The sequence below is a fragment of the Anopheles aquasalis genome, chromosome 2 (assembly GCF_943734665.1).
Source record: "Anopheles aquasalis chromosome 2, idAnoAquaMG_Q_19, whole genome shotgun sequence".
In the NCBI taxonomy this organism is placed as follows: Eukaryota; Metazoa; Arthropoda; class Insecta; order Diptera; family Culicidae; genus Anopheles; species Anopheles aquasalis.
This window is the reverse complement of record NC_064877.1, coordinates 72,585,647-72,605,646: the sequence shown is the minus strand read 5'-3', so window position 1 is coordinate 72,605,646 and position 20,000 is coordinate 72,585,647. Positions and strand designations below refer to the sequence as shown.

Below are 20,000 nucleotides of genomic sequence, written 5' to 3'. Positions count from 1 at the left end.
ACCAGCGCCAGCGGAAGCACCAGTACACGGTTGCACCGGAAGCGATTGTTTGCGTCGACTGCTGTCACTGCCGCCGTCGTCGCTGTCAGTGTGATTAATCGAACCAAGCTGAAAAGTTGAAATCGGTTCGACTCACCATCATCATCCGTGGTCGCCACCGCCGCCACCACTGTCGTCGTCGTCGTCATCGTCGTCGTGTTCATCGTTGTCGTCGTTGTAGCCGTTAGTCGTTAGGATAAGGCATCCACACGTCATCTTCTCGTTTGAGCGCGCTGGAAATTCGCAATTCGACCTAAAAATCGTGGAAGATCGCGGCCACCAACCGCCTAGCGTAGCTCGTAGCGAGTCGTAGAGAGAGAGAGTGAGTGTGGAAGGAAGAGCGCTGCCGGATGTAAACATCATTACCCCCGAGGATATTCCATTAACCGTGCCGAGGCGCTGGGCTATCAAAGTGAGAAGCAAATCCTGTCCGGTTCGGTGGATTCCGCGATATTAGTTGCAGTACCAAACGAAAGGAGTAACACAAACGCACCTGTAAAACTAAAGGCAACAAAAGGACGGGACAGGACCCCAGAGAGCATTTAAGCTGCAGCATACCTTGCATTCGGTCACCTTTCCGCAGCATTTTTCCGTCAACGGTGGGCAGCAGTACCGTTTTGCATCCTTCATACCGCCACCGGCAACGTAACGAGAGGGGAGACAAATTGTCCTTGCAGCAGCAGGAGCAGCCCACCGGAAACTGGATGTAATTTCGAGGCAGACTTGACAAGGTGGCACAGCAAGGATCCGGATTGGCGGTGGTAGGTTTGTCTGCTCCTGGCGTAACACCCACTCAATCTTCCCACCATCCATCCGTTTGGTGGGGAACAGAGCAGATTTTGAGCAGCATCAAACGGCAGCATCAATCATATTTGTAATCATGTTCGCGTTAGTGTAAACCGCCGTAATGGATTAATAATCAACCTAATAGTCTAACCGAACATTAATGCTTAGCATAAGAATAGTAATACTAACACTACCCCAGTACTAAGGATAATATTTGAATTCTATAACCACAACATCACACACATACACCCACACCCACACATACATCGGACACAGTGACAGTGACTACACTAGTACGGTAGTAATATGAATATTGCATTTAAAGTAACGCGTTCCGTGGAAGTGGCCGGGTAAGGTTGGCAGCCAGAGGCGCAAAGACTTTTACGCAAAGCCAAGTGCAAGTCCGAAGTGCAGCTGGGACCCGCAATCGCCGGCACCGTCTTCAGGAATTACCGTCGAGAGTCGCAGCACTGAACGGAACGCACCGAACGCGACTCAAAGCACCGACTGATTGCCGACATTCACGCAATTATGGCCTGTAGCGAACGAATGGCCATCGGTGCGGCGTGAACGACGTGGAGTCGATTGTGGCTTTGTGGCGGAAATTGGTTCACTGTTGCTGCTGCTGCTGCTGGTCTCTCCGCTGGTGAATTGAGTAAAACCCCAGAAATCACAAAAACACGGCACAGCTGGTGGTGGTGGCTGACTATGAATATGCATTATTGACCCCCGGGGACAATCTCGGGACAGTCATTGTCAGTGTGTCCTTCCGCCACAAACTCCCAAGTGGTGCTGCGTGAAATTAACGCAACGCACTACCCAGCGCGGACGTAGCAACACGGCAGCATCCGAGACCGGAAGGAATTAAGGACCAAGAGCCCAGCCGGGGTCAACTGAGGAGAGGCAAACCGGTGGAGAACGATCGAGACCCGAGAATTGATTCGACAAGACTTTGACTGACCGGTTGCAGCGTGGCAACCGGCAGCAGGAAAAATCCAAAGAGCGCAAAGGAAAGAAGGAAAAAGAGACGAAGAGAAACTGCGGGAAAAACCAAAAATTGAGAAACGTCACACGTGACCTTCCCAGACAGCAGCAAACCATTGAGTAGTCATAGAGGTGGAAGAAGCTTCGGTGCTTCTTGGGGGACCAACAGAGAGACAGAGAGACAGAGAGAGAGAGAGCGAGGGAGAGAGAGAGAAAGAGAGAGTGAGAAACGGATCGGCAACCAGGCAAGCGCACGGTCTCCTGCGCCGACATCCTGCGACACCGTGTGCCGGAGCTGGTGGCAGGTTTATCGTCCGATTCCGTACCGGTGGAGGTGGCGGGCGGAACGTACGGCGGAACGGCACGGTGGCCCGGCCCCCGGGAGTGATCCGGGAGCGACCGACGCGCGCCGGAGCGTAACCCAATGAAGAAGATACTGATCATCGTGATCAAGATGATCAAAATGATATCGAAAATCATTATGCTGAATCGGTATCATAACTTTCAGTGCTACAAACAGCTGCGGATATACAAGTGGATCATCGTGCTGATGCTGCTGGCGAACACCTCCATTCGTAAGTACACCCACCCACTGATTACTGATGCTTTTACATTAGTTTATCATTGTTTTATGTTGTAATTTATTACTTCTCAATGCAAGGAGAACAACAATTCCTACATAATTTGACACCTTCACAGATTGAAAGACAAGAAGAGGAGTAAATTCGCGTGTCATGCATGCATGTCAATATTATTATGTAAAATCATATTGACGGAGGTTGTTATGATATTTTAGCGAAATGTTTCCTCTACAAACAGACCGATGCTGCGTTTTCGGGGAGTCCCCTCATTGCAGCACTACGATACTATGTTGCCAATTCTATTGATAGCGCTGGTGCGTTTATTCCGCCCACTGCGCTCGCTCGGCATCACTATCAGTTCCCTGGACGCATGCCCAACCTCGAAAACATTTTGAGACATATCATCAGTCGTAGCTCGTGTGTCTGCCAGAACGCGTATCGCATTGCCAACATATACGGCACTGCGCAATGGCGAGATCCACGTTTTGGATTCTCGTGGCCACCACCATCGTCGCCATCTCGATCGCTAGCGATCCAGTGGGTGCTGATACCCGTCAAAAGCGTCAATTATTTGCCCCAGCAAGTGCCGAGTGTGTCATCACCGAGGCGGAAGTGCAACAGATCGTGGAACTAACCCGGTACATCGATGGCAACCGTCGATCGAAGCCGACAGCGTCTCGTAAACGTCCAGGCCCCATTTCGGAAGAGTGCGACCGGACGTTGGGTGAACTGAAGAACACGCTGCAGGATGTGATGGCACGGTACGATACGCTGCACCAGGAGGCACTCGAGGTGACCCGGTACGAACAGCTGAAGGCCCAACAGGAATCGGTGCTCGCCGAGATGGTACGCCGGGTGGACAATCTGAAGCGTGAGGCTGAGCAGCGGTACAAGGCGGAGGTCGAAAGGCTGCGGAACAGTTTGCAGCGATTGCAGCGCCGTTTGGCCGAGAACTTGCGGCTGCTGGAGGAGGAACGGTTGCTCGCGCACCAAACAAGACGTAAGCTGTGCGTCTCGTACATCCAGGGTGGTAAGGTGGAGGAAGCGGCCAGTGTTTTCCGCATGCTGAACGGGAGCTACAGTGTCGTGGAGGTGCTGAATGATACGTATCGGGGCGATGCCGCCGTGGTGGTGCCTTTGGTGCTCTTCTACAAGGCGTTGCGTGATGATGCCCAAGCTTTCCGTACGATCGATGCCCTGGAGGAGTTTTACCGGCAGCTCGAGCACAACAATCAGCTCAATCGGCTGCACTGCCGGGAGCTGTTCTTCTCGATGAGCACGCTGGATGCGCAATACACGGATCCGGGCGATGTGGCCCGGGTACGGGCACTGTTCGAAACGGTTACGCTCCGGTTGCGGGAGCTGACCAGGAACAAGGATTAGTGGGCGCAGGTTTGGCAGTTGAAGGAAGGATGCAACCGGAGAGATGAAAATTGTAATTCGATCGTTGAATTGTGTAGTGCAGCATCACGAACCATGATTATTCTATGTTACCAGCATTTTATTGCATCACAAGTTGTAATAAAGTGATTTTCTGTACGCTTATCATTTATCTGTTCTCCACTCTCTCTCTCTCTCTTATCGTGACATTTTGTGAGCGCGCGCGCTTCCTCTCTTGTACTCTATATCTCACTCTCACTAACGGCGCGCATGCAGAGCGCAGCGATCGTCTATCTCGTTCTCTCTCTCTCTCGTGTATGCGTGCGCTGAGAAACGTTATGCTCACTATGTTGCTGTGTGGGTTATTATTGGGCAATTGCCTGCCTTCACTCACGGCTCGTTGGTCTAGGGGTATGATTTTCGCTTAGGGTGCGAGAGGTCCCGGGTTCAAATCCCGGACGAGCCCGCCGTGGAGTTTTTTTTCCCATTCTTGCTCCGGTCGCTTTCCATTTTTTTAGCTGATTAAATCCTTCACAATGTCTGGATGCGTGTGTGCGCATGGGTGAGAAAAGATGTCCCCCATCCTTTTAGCACCTTCAAATGTAATGAGCACACAAACACACACCCACACACACACCCACGTGTGATGAATTACTTTTCCGTCGCCTTTTCTCGGCGCCTCTGATGCTGCCAACCCGGGGCCACAACCACAATAAACGGATTCGTTATTTATTTACGCTGCCCGTGTCTGTATGTTGGGCTCGGTGTAATAATAATGCTCATGTGGTAAGACCGTCCATCCTTCTGCTGGCCTATCTACCTGCTGCTGCTCACCATCCTGTTCCAACCGGGTTGATGCGCCCGGGGTGTGGTTCACAGACCAGCAGGCTGTGCTTTTAAGACGAGCGCTCGCCAGTGGAATATGAGTGGCCTAAATAATTAATGTCCTGTCCCGGGATATAGTGTGCATATACGTGTACATGCAGTTCTAACACAGGGAATGGCCTACGACGGGCACTACTATGTTGCCCTGTCTGTTGGATGCTAGACAGAACTCCCAAAAAAGACTTCGTGGAAAAGGGGATCCATAGCATCCATTATGCTTGTGCTGGTACTGGTGCGGGTGGTGGTGGTCGGTCACACATTACCCAGGACGGTTCTCGTTTAGGACGGTTGGCAGGGAACAGTGGGCCTGCACAGCCAGCGCACAATCTCGGTGCCGGAGATAGTGATGATGTGGCAGGTCAACGGGGCCACCGCCGGGATTTGCTCCAATCTGCTAAAAATACGGCACGGATGGGGTTGCTGGATGGAACGTTGCCAAACCGGTTGCCAAACGCCTTGCCATCGAATCGGAGGCTTAGGTCACATCTCCTGTTTTGCTCGATGATGATGGGTGTCGCCGTAACGTTGGATCGGATTTTGGATCACAAGCAACAAGCGTCCCCCTCCCGGGAAAGGGGCCACTTCCTTTGCTGTTGCTTTTTGCTGCTGCTGCTGCTGCCGTGGAGTGAGTCTTATGCGACGCTTTTACCTCCCTTCACGTGGAGCATCATCGAATTGGCATCGATAAGTCAGCCTACGGTCGTGCCCGAGAGGTAGCCAGCCAGATAGTAAAGAGACCAACAAGATAATCAAGATGAACGGAAGAAAAACGAGGCCAACCAACTGAGCACAGAGAGAGAGAGAGAGAGAGAGAGAGAGAGAGAGAGAGAGAGAGAGAGAGAGAGAGAGAGAGAGAGAGAGAGAGAAAGGAGAGAACACTTGATGATCAGAAGGGCTCTGCACCGGCTCTTGAGCTAAGCCTCGATTGAAAGTTCGTTTTGCCAACGGATTTATGAGATGGTTTCATGCATGTTGCTGTGTGTGCTGCTCGCTCTCTGTGTCACAGGGGCTGAGGTAGGAGTAGTGAGCCAATTGGCAGTCTCGAGCTCAAGGGTTCAATGAGTTATTCTTAACTGGCTGCTGGCCCTGTTCATCGTCTCTGTACCGAGGGGCTAGCGAGGGTCAAATCGTTATGCTCCGTTTGCCACTACCCTTTCTCGGCACACGACGAAGCAGACTAAAGAGGAAGAGAGGCGGTACAACGAGCAGATGTCCTTTCGATTTTGAAGCATCATTCTGGTCGTTGAGCAGGCCATTGCGACATTGGAGAGTTCGTTCACTTATGCTAACTTACCGTCTCCAGCACAACCCTCGCCATTGACGGTCCGGAGGCCTTATGTTTACTCTTAACATTCAACCGACCAGAAGGCTTGACTGAAGTGAACTGCTTGCTCACCGTTTTGCCGTACTAAAGAGAGGAGAACCAGGAAATGGGTTCCTTTCAATTCCAAATCGACCACGTCCAGCACCAGCACCACCACCACCACGGTCATCGTAGTAGCCCTCGAGTTGTTACGATTGCTGACGAGACTGTTGGTTGGTTAGTGTTATGCCCTGCATGCCAACCATCTGACACCATTTCAATGGCCAATGGTGCTGCTCAGGTGCAAATAGTTGCAACATTTTGTGTGTTTGTAAGTGTGTGTTCACAGCAACACCCAGCCCTGCACTCCTGCCAAAAGGGACAAGTTTGCAGTGACTTGTGCCCGCTGCATGAAGGAAATAGTTGTAAAAAAGAAATACAAAATGTCGGCCAACTTGTTGGAACAACTCCAATATTTGGAAGCTGTGACGCTCCGCCACACGACGCTGCAATACGTTCCCGGTTACCCGGGGACAATGTTGCCTGCCAGCGCAAGCAGCTGGTTGCCATGTTTACCGGCAGCAGCAATTTGGAGCAGTTTAACGGCTTTATGGCACTCTGATGGCGGTTTAACGCTTCGGTAAGCACCAGCGTAGTGCATGGTACACCCAATTGTGTTTGAAAGCATTGAACTCTCGAGCTTACCCTCGAGGAACGCCGGGGACAACGGTCCCGTATGCTCTCTGTGGCATGTGGCCGCATGTATTCCCGTTGTTAATAGAAGTTTTTCCCATTTCGCGTCGTCGTTCAGTGGCCTCAACAGTGGTGTGCGGCTGGAGGGAGCTACCCAGGAGATGATGTTTAATATTTAAGGACATTCACGTGACCCGCTGGCGTGGGCGCATGTGGGCTAACGGATGGCGATTGCGACGACTGCCAGACATGCCGTGGTCCAGGAGTCTGTGGAGCGTCTGTGCGCTCGTAAAGAAAGTATCTAGAGAATGCTTCTCACCCACCACACCCTCTCCTCAAAAACCCTCCAAGGATTATGCTAAGAGGATGTCTCCCGAGGTCCAGCACCTTCACGTGCTACGTCGTGCGGTCTGGTGGCCAGCCAGACTCGAGCCAGCCGGTTTTCGTTTCGGCTTCGGTCAGGTTAGGTCCAGGAAGTGGCTCATCGGCCACTATCCGTCCGTCCGAGGGCTGTCCGTTTCGACTATTAAAACACGCCGTAACCCTCGCCGCACTCGCATAACCCGCATTTCCGTGGGCAGGAACATGATGGCTGGATCCCTGTGCGGCTGCTGCAGAGGTCGTGGTCCGTGCCCGTGTCTCGGTCTATTACCGGGGTTTATGGGACACGGCAGGCTTGAGGCGTATACCGAGGTGCAGAGAGAGAGAGAGAGAGAGAGAGGGAGCGTCTTAATTAGTCCGAGCGATCTTGGGACGGACGGTTCACTTCCTGCTTCCCCGATCCTGCTCCTCTTCTTCGCCAGGATGGCTTCCGGATATTGCGTCATCCGCATTTAATTTGCCACAGGTAAGTCAGCCTAGGATGGCTGTGCGATGGTTCGTAGGCCAGAGCAGCAAACGGTGTCTGGTGAGCGCCACGAGCACTGCATTGGAAAGTAGGGCCCACGGTGTAAGGAAGACACGAAGCTTCGGCAGAAGTTGCACAGGGAATGTAGTTTGGGTGGAACCCGGCAGTAACGACACACATTAGTGGCTGGAACGAGGTCCTACTTTACACTTGGTCCCCCACCCCCGAGGGCTAGTAGCTCCCCAAGCGGACATTAGCCGAGATGAAGCCATTTGCTGGCGGGATTTAGTGGCGCACTTTGTGAGTAGAGGCGGCGGACGATGAAGTATGTCGCTGGTTCACGTCTGGTTCAGTCTTGTGCGTCTGGAGGAATGACGTCGAGAGCGACGGTCGTTGGGTTGCCTTTTTCTGCAAGTTAATTAATCGCTAGTTTATTGAAGGAAACTCTGACAACGTTTATGTGTACATGATCCTCCTATTCTTGGTTCTTTGTTGTCTACAAAAGATGTCACCTTCAACATGCCTCGATAGTAATGGAATATTTTAAAACATGCCACTTCAAGTGCAAATCAATTCCAGCAAATGCAGAGCAAAAATCTTTATGTGCTATTTCAAATTATTGATATTCTTCGAATATCCACCAGCCGCCGGTCATATCGTGGATCTACCTGCATCCAGCCGTAAAAGCCCCGTCAAAAACGGTATCCACGACCATTTACCGGTTCCCAGTGCCACTCGCTATTGCACTTGTTGAGATGCGCGAGAGCATAAGCACAAATGGCATTCGCATTCACGCGGAACCTCTGTTGCGATAAAGCTCAACAACAACCCCTTTGCTGCGACCCCAAGACGGGACGGTAGCAGCACGGAGAAGCAAAGCACTTTGAAAAATGATGTTCCATTTAGCTGTGAAGAGCTTCTTCAAAACACGGAGCTCACGCGGGCGTTGATAAACCGACCTTTGTGGTGTGGTGCCGGTATGGGTGGAGTCCACGCTGGCTGCACAAAACCAGCTATCTCATGCACATTTTTCACCGACAATCTGCACCAACCCGAACCACGGGCCCTGCTCTGGTGGCGCCAGGAAGTTAGTTTGCTTTACTCGCCCTCGAGCCGGAAACTGATGCGGGGTTAAGGGGGGGGGGGGAAAGGGGGAATGTGGGTGGAGTAGACGTTTCTTCCGCTGGAGCAGTAAGTGTGCTGCTCATTGAAATAATTAAAACATAAACACAACGTCAGGTTGTTTGTGTGCTTTTGGAGGGGATGACGCTGGGCAGACGCTGGTGACAGATTCCGCTGACAGTTTGGTGCGGGCGAGCGGGCGACCATGTTGCCCGTGGGGTCGTACTCCTTTAGCAGGGGCCAATTAATGGACTCATGGTGGCATGCTGCTGGATGGATGAGCTGCTGCTGGATTGCTCTCGCTATTATGTGGCATCATAAATTTAAGCTTTTTCACAAAATAAAGGTTCCGTGAAGTAGGGGAACGGAACATTCCAAGAGGTTCTTCTTCTCCACAATGCAACCCTCGAGTGGTTATTGTAGTGGTGGTTGGTTTTCAAGTGTTGGTAACAACCAGTGTTAGATAATTAGAGTTCTCATCGTCGGAGTATAGTCGCAGGCTCTGCCGGTGAAAGATGTTTTTTTAATGTTGCAAGAGTGTCTCACAATCGCTCGCTGTGGCTGAGAATGCAACGCCGTTTTTGTAGTACTTGTGTTTCAAAAGGACATTTATGCGTAGCACTTATGCTTGCAGTCAGATTTTTACGTCGATTCCAGCTAGTTGTTGATCATAAAAGCAGCTCCCGCTTCAGTCAGACGATTTTTTTTCTTCAACAACTATCTTTTCGAGATAGTTTCGTACCCGATTCATGTGGTTTTCCTTCGTTTTTGGCCATGATGCAGCTCTCTTGCAGACTTATGGAGCGTACGGAGTGTGTCCTTCCTTTGCGCGTTTGTTCTTTACCAACATTCGAGCATTCGAGTGGTGTACGTGATGCGACGGCATTGCAATCGCAAAAGCGAGCCCACAATCCGTGCTAACTAATGAATGCTTTAACACTTTCTGGCAAAACTGGGACAGCCGGCTGGAACGGATGTGCTCGGCACAAGAATAGAAAAGGAAATAGAGGGAGAGGAAAAGGAAGAGATAGAGAGAGAGAGGCACACATGGAACGCGGAATCACAAAATCTATGCTGCTGCTGCTGCTGCTGCTGCAACGTTTTGAGAAGCGCGAAACTCGCTTCTCGCGCAATACAACCACCGGCGATACGATTGTTCTGGCTCTTTTCCATTCGTGTGCTGGGGTTCTTCTTACTGCGCACGGTTGACGGTACGGTGTGGTCGCCGGACCGGAACCATCGTGACGGTGCTCGCTCGCAGGAACGCTCTGCAAACTCCGTTCTAGATGCTTTTATGCATAAACCTTGAGAAGGCGAACAAAAACCTTGGACCGAGGAAGGAGGGTAGTCGGAGGATCCTGCCAGGTTGCAATGATCGCGCCAAGCAACATCAACCACCCTCGATGCTTGGTGGGGGGTGGTTCTGTGGCCTTTTTGTTCTAGGCTTGGCCGTTGTCTCCCTCTATCTCTTGGGAGCGGCATGGAGCATGAAGATGCGCAAATTGCATCAACACACCCACGAGCACATCGGCTCAATTAAAGCTGCACTTCCTGTGTCTGCGTGTCCTTCAGTTTCGCTTCGGTTCGCGGGATTGGTAAAACAAAAAAGCCCCATCAAGGGGATGGCGAGGTGGTGTAGCGCACGATAGGAGACGCTGTAATCGACTTAGGGGGAGGAAGGGTAAGGGAGTTGAGTTTGATGCTCACATTCTCTCCCCACCCGGGGGGGGGGGGGGGGGGATGCTGGGTCCAGACTGTGAGAAGGAAAATTAATTGCATTACACGCTCTATTTATCCGTCGGATGCGTAACGTAATTGATACACAAATACACACAGCTACTCAAACGCACACTCTGGCAATGGTTGTGCTGGCCAGAACGGGTTCCCGTCATATCACACCATGGACAACCGGGCAGCTGGTTTCGCAAGGCTGCCAACTCGGTACCGATTGAGGCTCGCATCGCATCGGAACAGCACGGAGGACGGATGATACGTACGGACTGCTGCTACCGGGGACCTCTGCTGCTTCTGTTCTGCTCTGCTGTTGCTGTTACTGCCACTGAATCGTATGGCTTGCTCCCATTCATGCTGGGATCATGAAATTAATCGTGTAAAAATGATAATCGATTCACTTCAGTGACTTTGGTTGTGGTTGCGGTGAGTGCTGGGCTGGAGTGCTGCTGTGTCCGATAGGGCTGTCGGTCCGACGGCCCGCATACTGGAGGAACGGAGAGTCTGCACGAGACAGCACCGGCAAGCATATAATGAAGGTGAAGATTGATTCAGGGAGGTGGGCAGGTATGTTTTTGAGGGGGGAAGGTGTACGAGCGGTGCACTGATTTCCGTTCAGTTCCGTCGGTGCTGCTGGTCTGAGCTGAGGATGCCAATGGTGCGTTTGTTGTTTTTGAGCCGAGAGAGAAAGAGAGAGAGAGAGAGAGAGAGAGTGCGTTGTGTTACAGCAACAAATGCTTTGTTCCGAGCTTGCACCACATACAAGATGCCACCAAGCATGAATGTTTCAATTGAGCTTCATGCTGCTCAATATATTTACCTATCGTCTGCTAGCCTGCAAGGGATCATTCTGTTTAGGTAAATGTTGGTTTGAGCTTAAGTTTTCTGCAATACCATTTCACGGGAAAAGGCTCAAAGGTGTTTCAAAGGAAAAGGTTTAGCAATGATGAAATGTCAAGTAAGAACGGGAGTTTATTGGAGTTTGTGATGTGGATCATTTCTTTTTCAATAAAGATGTTGAAATGGTGTTACTATTTATTACGATTTCAACCTCGTTAATGTATTAGTTCCTTCATAAGTTGTTTTTTTCAAAGATTCCATTAACAATTAAATTTTCAGTTATATGTTTAAAGCAATGAGAACGATAGGATAGTAGTACATTATTTACTCCATTCTTTTTTCCAAAATAATCAAAAAACTTAATTATCTGTAAAACTAGCGATGGCTTTTGAATCCCTACCAAAATCCATTATCTGGAAAATGATGCTGATAGATGAACAAATTATACCATATACTGATACTAGAGTGAAAGCTACTAGCGTTTACATCGTAAAAATTAATCAGCAACGAGAAATTGTTTAGAAAATATAAATTACACCTCGAAAAATGCAAGTAGTAACTATTTATCTGTGCAAATTCTCTGTGGAAAGTGAATTTTTCTCTGGAAGGAAAATGAATTCTTGTTCGCTGCCTATAATAAATGAGCATTCCATCTCCATATCTTACTAACTTACCATCTTCATGCCGCTGCGGATGAAATTTTCCTGTGGGTGATTGGTTTGACCTTCGGATCTCTTCCGTTATGTAACCACAGTTATCTAACAAACCGTTTCTGTCGCTTGTTTGCGGTAAAACTATCAGCAACCGTACACATTGCAGGGTCTCTGCAAGGAATAGAGAGGGCGAGCGAGATTTCTGACTAGAAAAGCGATTTGTGCGCCCTATATCATCTTCCTGCATGGGAACCTTCATGCATTTCACGGCTGGCTCAACGCCTCCTGCTCCTGCAGAGCTAGCTCAAAAGTTTGCGGCGGTCCCTGGACTCATGGCCACATGAGGTCTGGCAACGGAGTCCGCTCCTGCTCACGCGCTAATGAAATGAAAAATGAAGAAAGAGGCCCGTTCATCCCGTAATGCATCATCGGAGGAACCCGTTTCTTCTTCTTCTTCTTGTTATATTTAAGGGCAACAGCGCATGCTGGCGCCAGCACCCAGCTTACTCTGTTTGGTAGTTTTCTTGAGGTTCCCAAGGTTCAGATCCTCGGCACCATTCCCCAACCCCCGGCCGAGAATGACGTTTCATCCATCGAATGGGAGAAGTTGCACAACATCCGGCCCTTTCCCCAGGGGGTTGGGAACCTTCCAAGTGACACGCTCTCTTGGCCAAAACACGCTCACAACAACGGCAGCAGCAGCACGACTACGATGGCGACGACGACGACGACAACTTCTGTATTGAAATTAATGATGTTCATCAATCATTGGCAGTGAAATCTTGGTGTTAGATCCCCATCCCTCTTTCTTTGGGTGGGATAGGAACCGTGTTCGTGTAGCAACGTGACGTGCTACTTTTCTGTGCTGATACGTGTGTATTTGAGTGTCAAAGAGAGACAAAAAATAAGAGCAGCGCGTGCCTAAACGTGCGAGACCGTGTGAAGCCGTTCAGAGAACATTCTGGTGCGCCTCGGTGTCCGTGGCGGTGTTGGTGTCCAGTAGGATCGTGTCCCGTAAGCTGGGCTTGTGCCAACCGCAACCAAAGCACCGAGCAGTGGCCAAACGCCTAGTCGCGCCTTTCTTATTTATGATTTAATTTCGTTCCCTTCATTTCGTTGCCGGAGCTGCTGTTGTTGCTGCTTAATGGCTGACATCTTATGGCGAGCGCCCTAAGATGCTGGACTCCCAATCGATGTGCAAGAGTCTAATAGAGCGATAAAGGAATGGCAAAGTTGGTGGGACACACGACGTTCCTTCCAGGCTCAAACATCGAACATCTTGGTGGGATGTCGCCGCCCTTCCCAAAACCTAATCTACGGCTGTAACGGCTTGGATTAATCAGCTGCCATTAATCCTACGGGTTGATGGGATAAGGACCCCCCGTGGCAGCAACATTCACGACGACGGCTGGTCCCGCGGAACCCGGTTGGTTTCCCGGAATGCTGTCGCGCATCTTACTCCGCCCCATTTCGCCCAAAACATTAGCACAGTGCTAGCGAGTGCCACTGGGAGAAGAATGGAAGGCAGGAAGTAAGATTTCGTTTTAACTGGATATCGCTTGAGCGGATTATGGGGGCCCAGGCGCTCGCCCGCCCCGACCCGACGGAATACTAGGAAAAGCGGATCGGATATGCGGATATCGTAAGGTGGGTTTGGGGATGGCGTTCGTTCGCTTAGTAGGCCGAGCACGGAATTCCGTTTTGTGGACGTGTTAACGCGGCGTCGTCGGAACACAGAGCGAACACCGCAACTCCAGGAAATGCCACGAATCACGCCACGAGCCGCCATTTCATTCAACATTCGTTGATCAACGGAGGCGCGAGCAACGAGTTCTCGCTGGCTCGGGTCGGGATTGTCCAGCCCAGCGCACTGGAAGCATAAACCGTGCCTGTTCATGGATTCTTGCGATTCCTGAGCTCAATAATGTTAGGAAGGCGATATCGGTTTTTCATATGGAAATGTTTTTACGCTCCGTAAAGTAACCAGAACACGATAGAAACATTCACTTTCCGGGACACTGTCATTGGTGGCCATTGTAAAAATGTATTTTTGGTGCTTTATGGTGTATATGCAATGCTTTTGCACTGATAAGTTATTGCAGCATTGTTTTGCAAAAAAAAAGATGATATTATTTGCTGCAAGCTTTAAGAATCATCTTCATACACCGTAGCTAATAATGCACTTGTAGCGATCGAACAAGATAAGTGATTGTCGTGTGATCAAATCATGTCATGCAATTAATTCTTTGTACTTAATTCTGTTGCATTCCTGGCATTTTTAGTTCATTTTTTGTGGCTGACCACCAGAACTTCTTTTGCAGCAGTGCGCTGCTCGAGTAAACCGGAGGATGAGCTGATTGATCAGCATCTCTTAAACGATTCCTCCAACAATCGCTCACTATGACAAAAGCGTGAGCCAACAGTAAAGAGAGTGAGAAACACACAGAGAGAGCAAATGCGTTGTTTTCAGCGAGAAAAAGGCGAGAACGTTGCCTGTTTTTGGGCGGTGCGCTCCCGAAAACCATATCGCCAGCCAGCTCCCCGTGAAAATATGAACGTTACACGTCCATATTGTGTCCTGGACTTTCGGGTGTTGCCTGAGGAGTTGGTTGGTTTGCGCTCGTTGGTGCTGATACAGCAATCATATCGTTCACCTGTACGGTTTACTTGGAAACGGGAATGCCAGGACTCGAGCCTGGGCGTTTTGGAGGTGCGAAGGGCACTAGGAGAGGCCCGGAGACGAGCCGTAGTTAATAATGCAGATACCGCTCACGCTTCAGCTGACAGGAGCAGACCACCTTTTCCATTATCCATGATGGGTGGCATGTTTACCTTGTCTGCTCCTGCTGCTGCTCCTGGCTCATGCTGCGGTGAGTACATTTACATGTGTAGGGGGTGTGAACAGAAGGGATAGGGGGGGGGGTAAAATGGAAGCGAAAATAAAATACCCTCACACACGTCCTGGCTCTCTCTCTCTCTCACTCTCTCTCTCTCTCTCTCTCTCTCTTGCTCTCTGTGAAACCAACGAAAGATAGAGAGACCGCGAAGATGAATTTTCATTACAAGCAGTCCTGTATCATGCGAAGACTTCACCTCTGTTAAGGGTGCTTAGAGGGCGCCTCTGCTTCTGTGACACTTTGTCTGCGGATCAGCTTCCTGGGGATGTCAGGATGATATGATATTGTTTTTCCAGCGATTTGATTTGCAAATGGGCTACGCTGCAATGGGATACGAAGTCAGAGGCCTTCCCCTTCTCTCCCTTCCTCGTTACTTCCCGTCAATCAACCCCAAATTAGTGTCTCCCTTGGGAGGATCGGTCTTTTGGAGTTCTTTATTCCTCGCATTGCAATCATGTCGCAGCACGCGTTCATTCTTTACCAAAAGGTCGTATGCTCATCAGTGATCGAGGTACCCCGTGGTGTGTCCACAGCCTTCACTGTGGTGCCAGAGCGTACTACTTTGCTACTAACGGACCACCATTTTCGCATTATTAAATCACTCCAGCCAGTCGAGACGCACGCACGCTCGCATTCATGGAGCTTACCGCGCTCCAGAACAATGCGCCGTGACTGTCGCTAGCAAAAGCTGTCAACAAGCAGGAGAAGGCGTGGGTTTCGTTGATCGATTTAGCAACCGGAAGCAGTGACACAAAATTAAGAACTTCCGCTGGCTCTGGCGAAAGCACAGCAACAGCAGCTCTGGCGGCCAATGCTGCCGAGAGCTGGAGGACACGTAATCAGCAGCAAGGCAGCAGCAGCACAACGTAAACCCTGCGGTAAAGGAGTCCTGTGGTGAGGGATGCAGGAAGGTGAAGGGTCGGAACCCCTGGCTGGATCCCGTTTTGCTCGCTCCGGTACCTTTCGGTTGGTTCCAGGGAACAGTCGCTCTCCCCCCACCGCGGGGGGGGATGGAATTCAGGAGCACGCTAAGGGTGTATGAGGAAAAATGAAACACATTTTGAGTAAATAAGAAGTCTGATAGAAAAATAACAGAATGGGACCTTTCGATCTGGCCAGCATAACGGTGCGGTCTACGGTGCTGCTCCTGGTGCTCCGTGGCGTGGGATTATGCTTTACAGTAGTAGTACTACTTCGCTTCGTACTTCATTTCGACGCCCTCCATCTCCCCGGGGCGGCCGCGGGTGCTGGAATGAGCTCACCACTCGGCCCCAGGGCCCGAGGGCCTCCTGAAACTCCTCCCTCTCCCCCCCGTGAAAACCCATTCCTGACATGGTCCAGGGGGCGCTTGGGGGAGCTGAAAGGTAAAACAAACCACCCTGCCGCACCTTACCACCTTACCGTAGGGTGGATGAAAAACTCAGCAGCTGACAGCAGAGGCTTGTGGCAGGGAGGGGGGGGGGGGGAGGGTCTTCGAGCCGAGCCGAGAGTTCCGCCTTTCGTTATTTAGTTGCAAGCGACGGTTTTTTTTTCGCTCCCGTTTCACTTCCTCTTACTCTTCACCCCCTACCCTCTATGCTCGTTATGTTGCCGCTGGCGATTCGACTCTTGCACTGGAATGCTGGCGGTTGGTGGTTGCTGAGCATGCATAAGACGGCCCTTGTGTTTGTGTGTCTGTGGAGTAAAGAGCTTGGATGGCATGGAATGCTTCCCGTTACTCACCGGGAGGGTGCTGGTGTCTTTGGATGTTGTGGTTGAAGCATATTCACGCGCGACAACCGTGGGTATGTGTGGGTGTGAGCAAATGTCTGTGAGCAAATGAGGTGAGCAAAAGCGAATGGCGTAAATGGCGAAAACCGGAAAAATTTAGTCATGGAGAAAATGATGACGAAAGGGTTGGTGAGGGAGCTGAGAAGGCGACGGTGATGATGAAAAATCATAATCCAGTGCACCTGTGGAGAAAGAGAGAGAAAGCAAGAAAGAAAGAGAGAGAGAGAGAGAGAGAGAGAGAAAGAGAGAGATCCTCCCTCCATCACTTCAATTCACTTCGGTGGCCACTTCTGTGCTGGTGCACGGGGACACTAGCCCCGCTGCCCACTACGCTGTGACCACGGATCTGGAAGTAAATGAGTTAGCCTCCCCCCCCTCACCTCTCCCCATCTTCTTCACCATTCTACGCCGGCACAAGAGAGGGAGGCGCTCCCCTTTGGCAGACACCACGGTGGTGCAAGGTGCATGATGGGATCATTAGTTTAATGATCTCATCCTGTCCTCATTCCGCACTTTATTCTTCGTGGTACTTTGGTAGGGTGGAAGTGGACGTGGAATGAGACCGGAAAAAATGCCGCGCGATCCTTCAACCCAGCCCACTCTTAGCACCCTTCTTCCGGAACCGGAACCGGAGTCGTGGTCGTGGTAATGATCCATGGCATTCGCGGCCACGTGCCAACGTCTTGCGGGTGGTCTTAAAGGGAATAGCTGCCGGAATGCGGTTCCAAACGCACTCCGAGAGTTCCTTGGTGACCGCATCACGCGTTACTCCATTGTTTCTCGCTCCAGTTTGTGACAATTTTTGCATTAATCCACGTTCGGCATCGCGCCGAGAGGTCGCGTAGCTGAGGTCGATCGTTTTCGGAACCTTTTTGTTGAAAACGCGGAATCAATTGGTCCAAGGCGAGCCGGAGTGGACAGTGTGGATATCATTCCATCCAAGCGGCACGTGCTTGCGGTCGATAACAAGACGACCGTACTCTCACTATCATTTCCTCCTTTATGTCCTCCTTCTTCTCGTCGCTTCTTAGCTTAGGCAAACAGATGATGTGGTGTGATTGGGCGGAAATGGGTTGTGCGATGCTTTTGAATTCTGAGCATGAACCGGCCATCGTTGTCATCATCCTTCGGTCTCAAGAGGGGTTTTCGGGGGTTCACGAGACCAGACGCATGGGGCCCTGTTGGTGTGCCCTTTTTTATGTGCCCAAAATGGCCGAATTACCACTTCTTTCCGCACGGGTTACGATAGCCATTCACGGTGGCCCCCATGGGGGGGGGGGGGGGGGGGGGGGGGGGGCTCTTTGTGGCTATAGTGGAACAGCGTGTTTGTCGAGGTACTTAGCGGCGCACTCTCTTCGGTCACAGGCACACAGGCATAATCCGAACCTTTCCATTTGGCATTTTCCTTCGAGTAGAATCCGCCATTCGAGTTGGCTCGACACGAACATCATGTCGGTCAGATTGCCAAGATAGATCCAGTTGCAGCGGCATCCCGATGGTTATTTTTAGAATAAACACGGTCAGCGCATGATCTTACTTCGGTCCAGTGGCAGCTATTGGCTCTTATTTGGGGTACTGTCCGATTTGGATGGCCTACCGAGGGTGTTGGCACTATTTTGAGGCTTTTCTCTCGCACAAATACTGGTTTTAAAATGACAGAAAAAAGGTTTTTGGTGATTAAAGAAACAATTTAAATTTGCTCTAAATAAAACGCTTCATTCAATTTCATATAGGAACGGGGGAAAAACGATTTCACTTAAAAGAGGTGCCTTCAGATGGAGACGCATGGTTTGCATGGAGACGCCTGGTAGCTCACGCGAAAAAACGAACGTTTGCGCGCCTTTTTGGGCGCAGAGCAAGCTGCTGGCGGGCCGAACGGTGGCCAGCAACCGATCCAAATTAATTGGGGCGTGGGCTCTGCTCTTAAATCCAGAACTTTACGACTTGAGCTTTCGCTGTACCGGATGACATTCGCCCTTTCCCGGGGGCCTGGGGCTGCTGCGGCGATACCACTGTCCACGTGCGGCCTAATCCCGAGCGAAATTGATACGCACACCAAGCGAACCGTGCGGGGACACCGTGTACAGCCCGCATTATGAACATGTTACACTCGATTATCATGTGTATCGCTGGGAAGCGGTGGCTAGAAGCTCCCGGTGCGTTCCGTAACATATTCCGGTGGATTTTGGAGCCCCGCAAAAAGGAGAAGGAGTGGAAGATTGGAGGAAGGGGGATTTAATTTTCTTTCTGCATTCATAATAATAAAGGGATTCCTTCGGTTCGGCCACAACTTATTCGTGAGACGCGTGCCCCCGGGGAGCCCTATGTCCTGTCGGTTACATCGGTGATCCTGTGAAGGTTAAATCGTTGATCACGCACCAAACTCTGGTCGTAAGGATTGTTGGTGGCAAAGGATGTTCGCGTAGAACTTGGATGTTGAGCAAAGCTTCAACCGGCCTCGGGGAATAGAACGCAATCCTTGCGGTGTGATAATCAACAATCAAGAAAGCACAGTACGAGAACTGTCGAAGAGAATTTCGGAGGAGAGCACGATTAATTAAAATATCGATGTGTTTTTTTTATCATCACTTGTTGGTATACTTTTGACAATTGCAATGAAAGTTTTGAGATAAACATTTCAAGCGACCAAATGAATGCTTTCTGAAATTTAATGACAATTTACCGTAAGTTAAAAATGCTTCCAGCTTAAGGAAGATAGAAAATATTTTAAAAAAGATTTACGACGACGAGACATGACACATCATTTCATTTCACATTTCGTTCCGCATGTATCGCACGCGCCATTAAATGCTATCCCTAAAAAAAAAATATCTGTTCACATTGACAACCACGCTTTCCGTTTTCTTTTCCCCCGTTTCTTTCCCAGTGTGTATGGCCGGGTACAACGAGAAGCGACTGCTGCACGATCTGCTCGACTCGTACAACATCCTGGAGCGGCCGGTGGTGAACGAATCGGACCCACTTCAGCTGAGCTTTGGTTTAACGCTGATGCAAATCATTGACGTGGTAAGTATAGGCGTGTCGTTACGTTACGTTACATTGTTTCGTGTTTTCGCGACATCAAGGGGGTGGGGGCGTTTATCTTGGGCGACTTGGTTCACACAGTTCATTGGCTCTCGTGGTCCATGGTGCGTGGTGTGCCCGATCACGTTCAACGGTATACTTTAGCCAAAAACAATTCGTGGTTTTGTTCTTTTTTGTTGTTGATGTTGCTTGCGAAAGAGCGGGCTTTGTCCTTTGCACCCCCGACACAGTCTCATCATCAGCATTGTCGGCAGCGCATCATCACCATTTGGAAATGGTTCAAGTTAAAGTCATTACCATCGGCGGTTCAATCGATCGATCGATTCAGGCTCGCCTCCTTGGTGCTGGCATGCTGGTTTGTGTTGTGTTTTTGGTCGGATTTTTTTCGCGGTTACCGACACCCACACCCTACCCGACCCCCTGGGGGAAATTACCCCAAGTCAT

General features: G+C 50.4%; 2 protein-coding genes and 1 non-coding gene across 3 annotated transcripts in view; all 3 read left to right on the top strand.

Moving 5' to 3' along the window:
- The first annotated feature begins 1,903 nt into the window (after positions 1–1,903).
- The window catches only part of LOC126572689 (neuronal acetylcholine receptor subunit alpha-7-like), a 57,092-nt gene continuing 38,995 nt past the window's right edge, over positions 1,904–20,000 (top strand). The window contains exons 1-2 of the mRNA XM_050232208.1: positions 1,904–2,384; positions 19,399–19,538. Coding sequence (XP_050088165.1) covers positions 2,234–2,384; positions 19,399–19,538 — 291 coding nt within the window. The 5' untranslated portion in view covers positions 1,904–2,233. The remainder of the gene's footprint in view (positions 2,385–19,398; positions 19,539–20,000) is intronic.
- Positions 2,811–3,932, top strand: LOC126572695 (uncharacterized). The gene has a single exon (XM_050232216.1). The coding sequence runs from the start codon at positions 2,859–2,861 to the stop codon at positions 3,771–3,773; it is 915 nt and encodes a 304-aa protein (XP_050088173.1). The 5' UTR covers positions 2,811–2,858; the 3' UTR covers positions 3,774–3,932.
- Positions 4,165–4,236, top strand: Trnap-agg (transfer RNA proline (anticodon AGG)). The gene has a single exon. It is a non-coding gene; the product is annotated as a tRNA-Pro (tRNA).

What these genes read in the sequence shown, in the direction of transcription:
- LOC126572695 (XM_050232216.1), top strand. Translation starts at nt 2,859, where the DNA reads ATGGCGAGATCCACGTTTTGGATTCTCGTGGCCACCACCATCGTCGCC.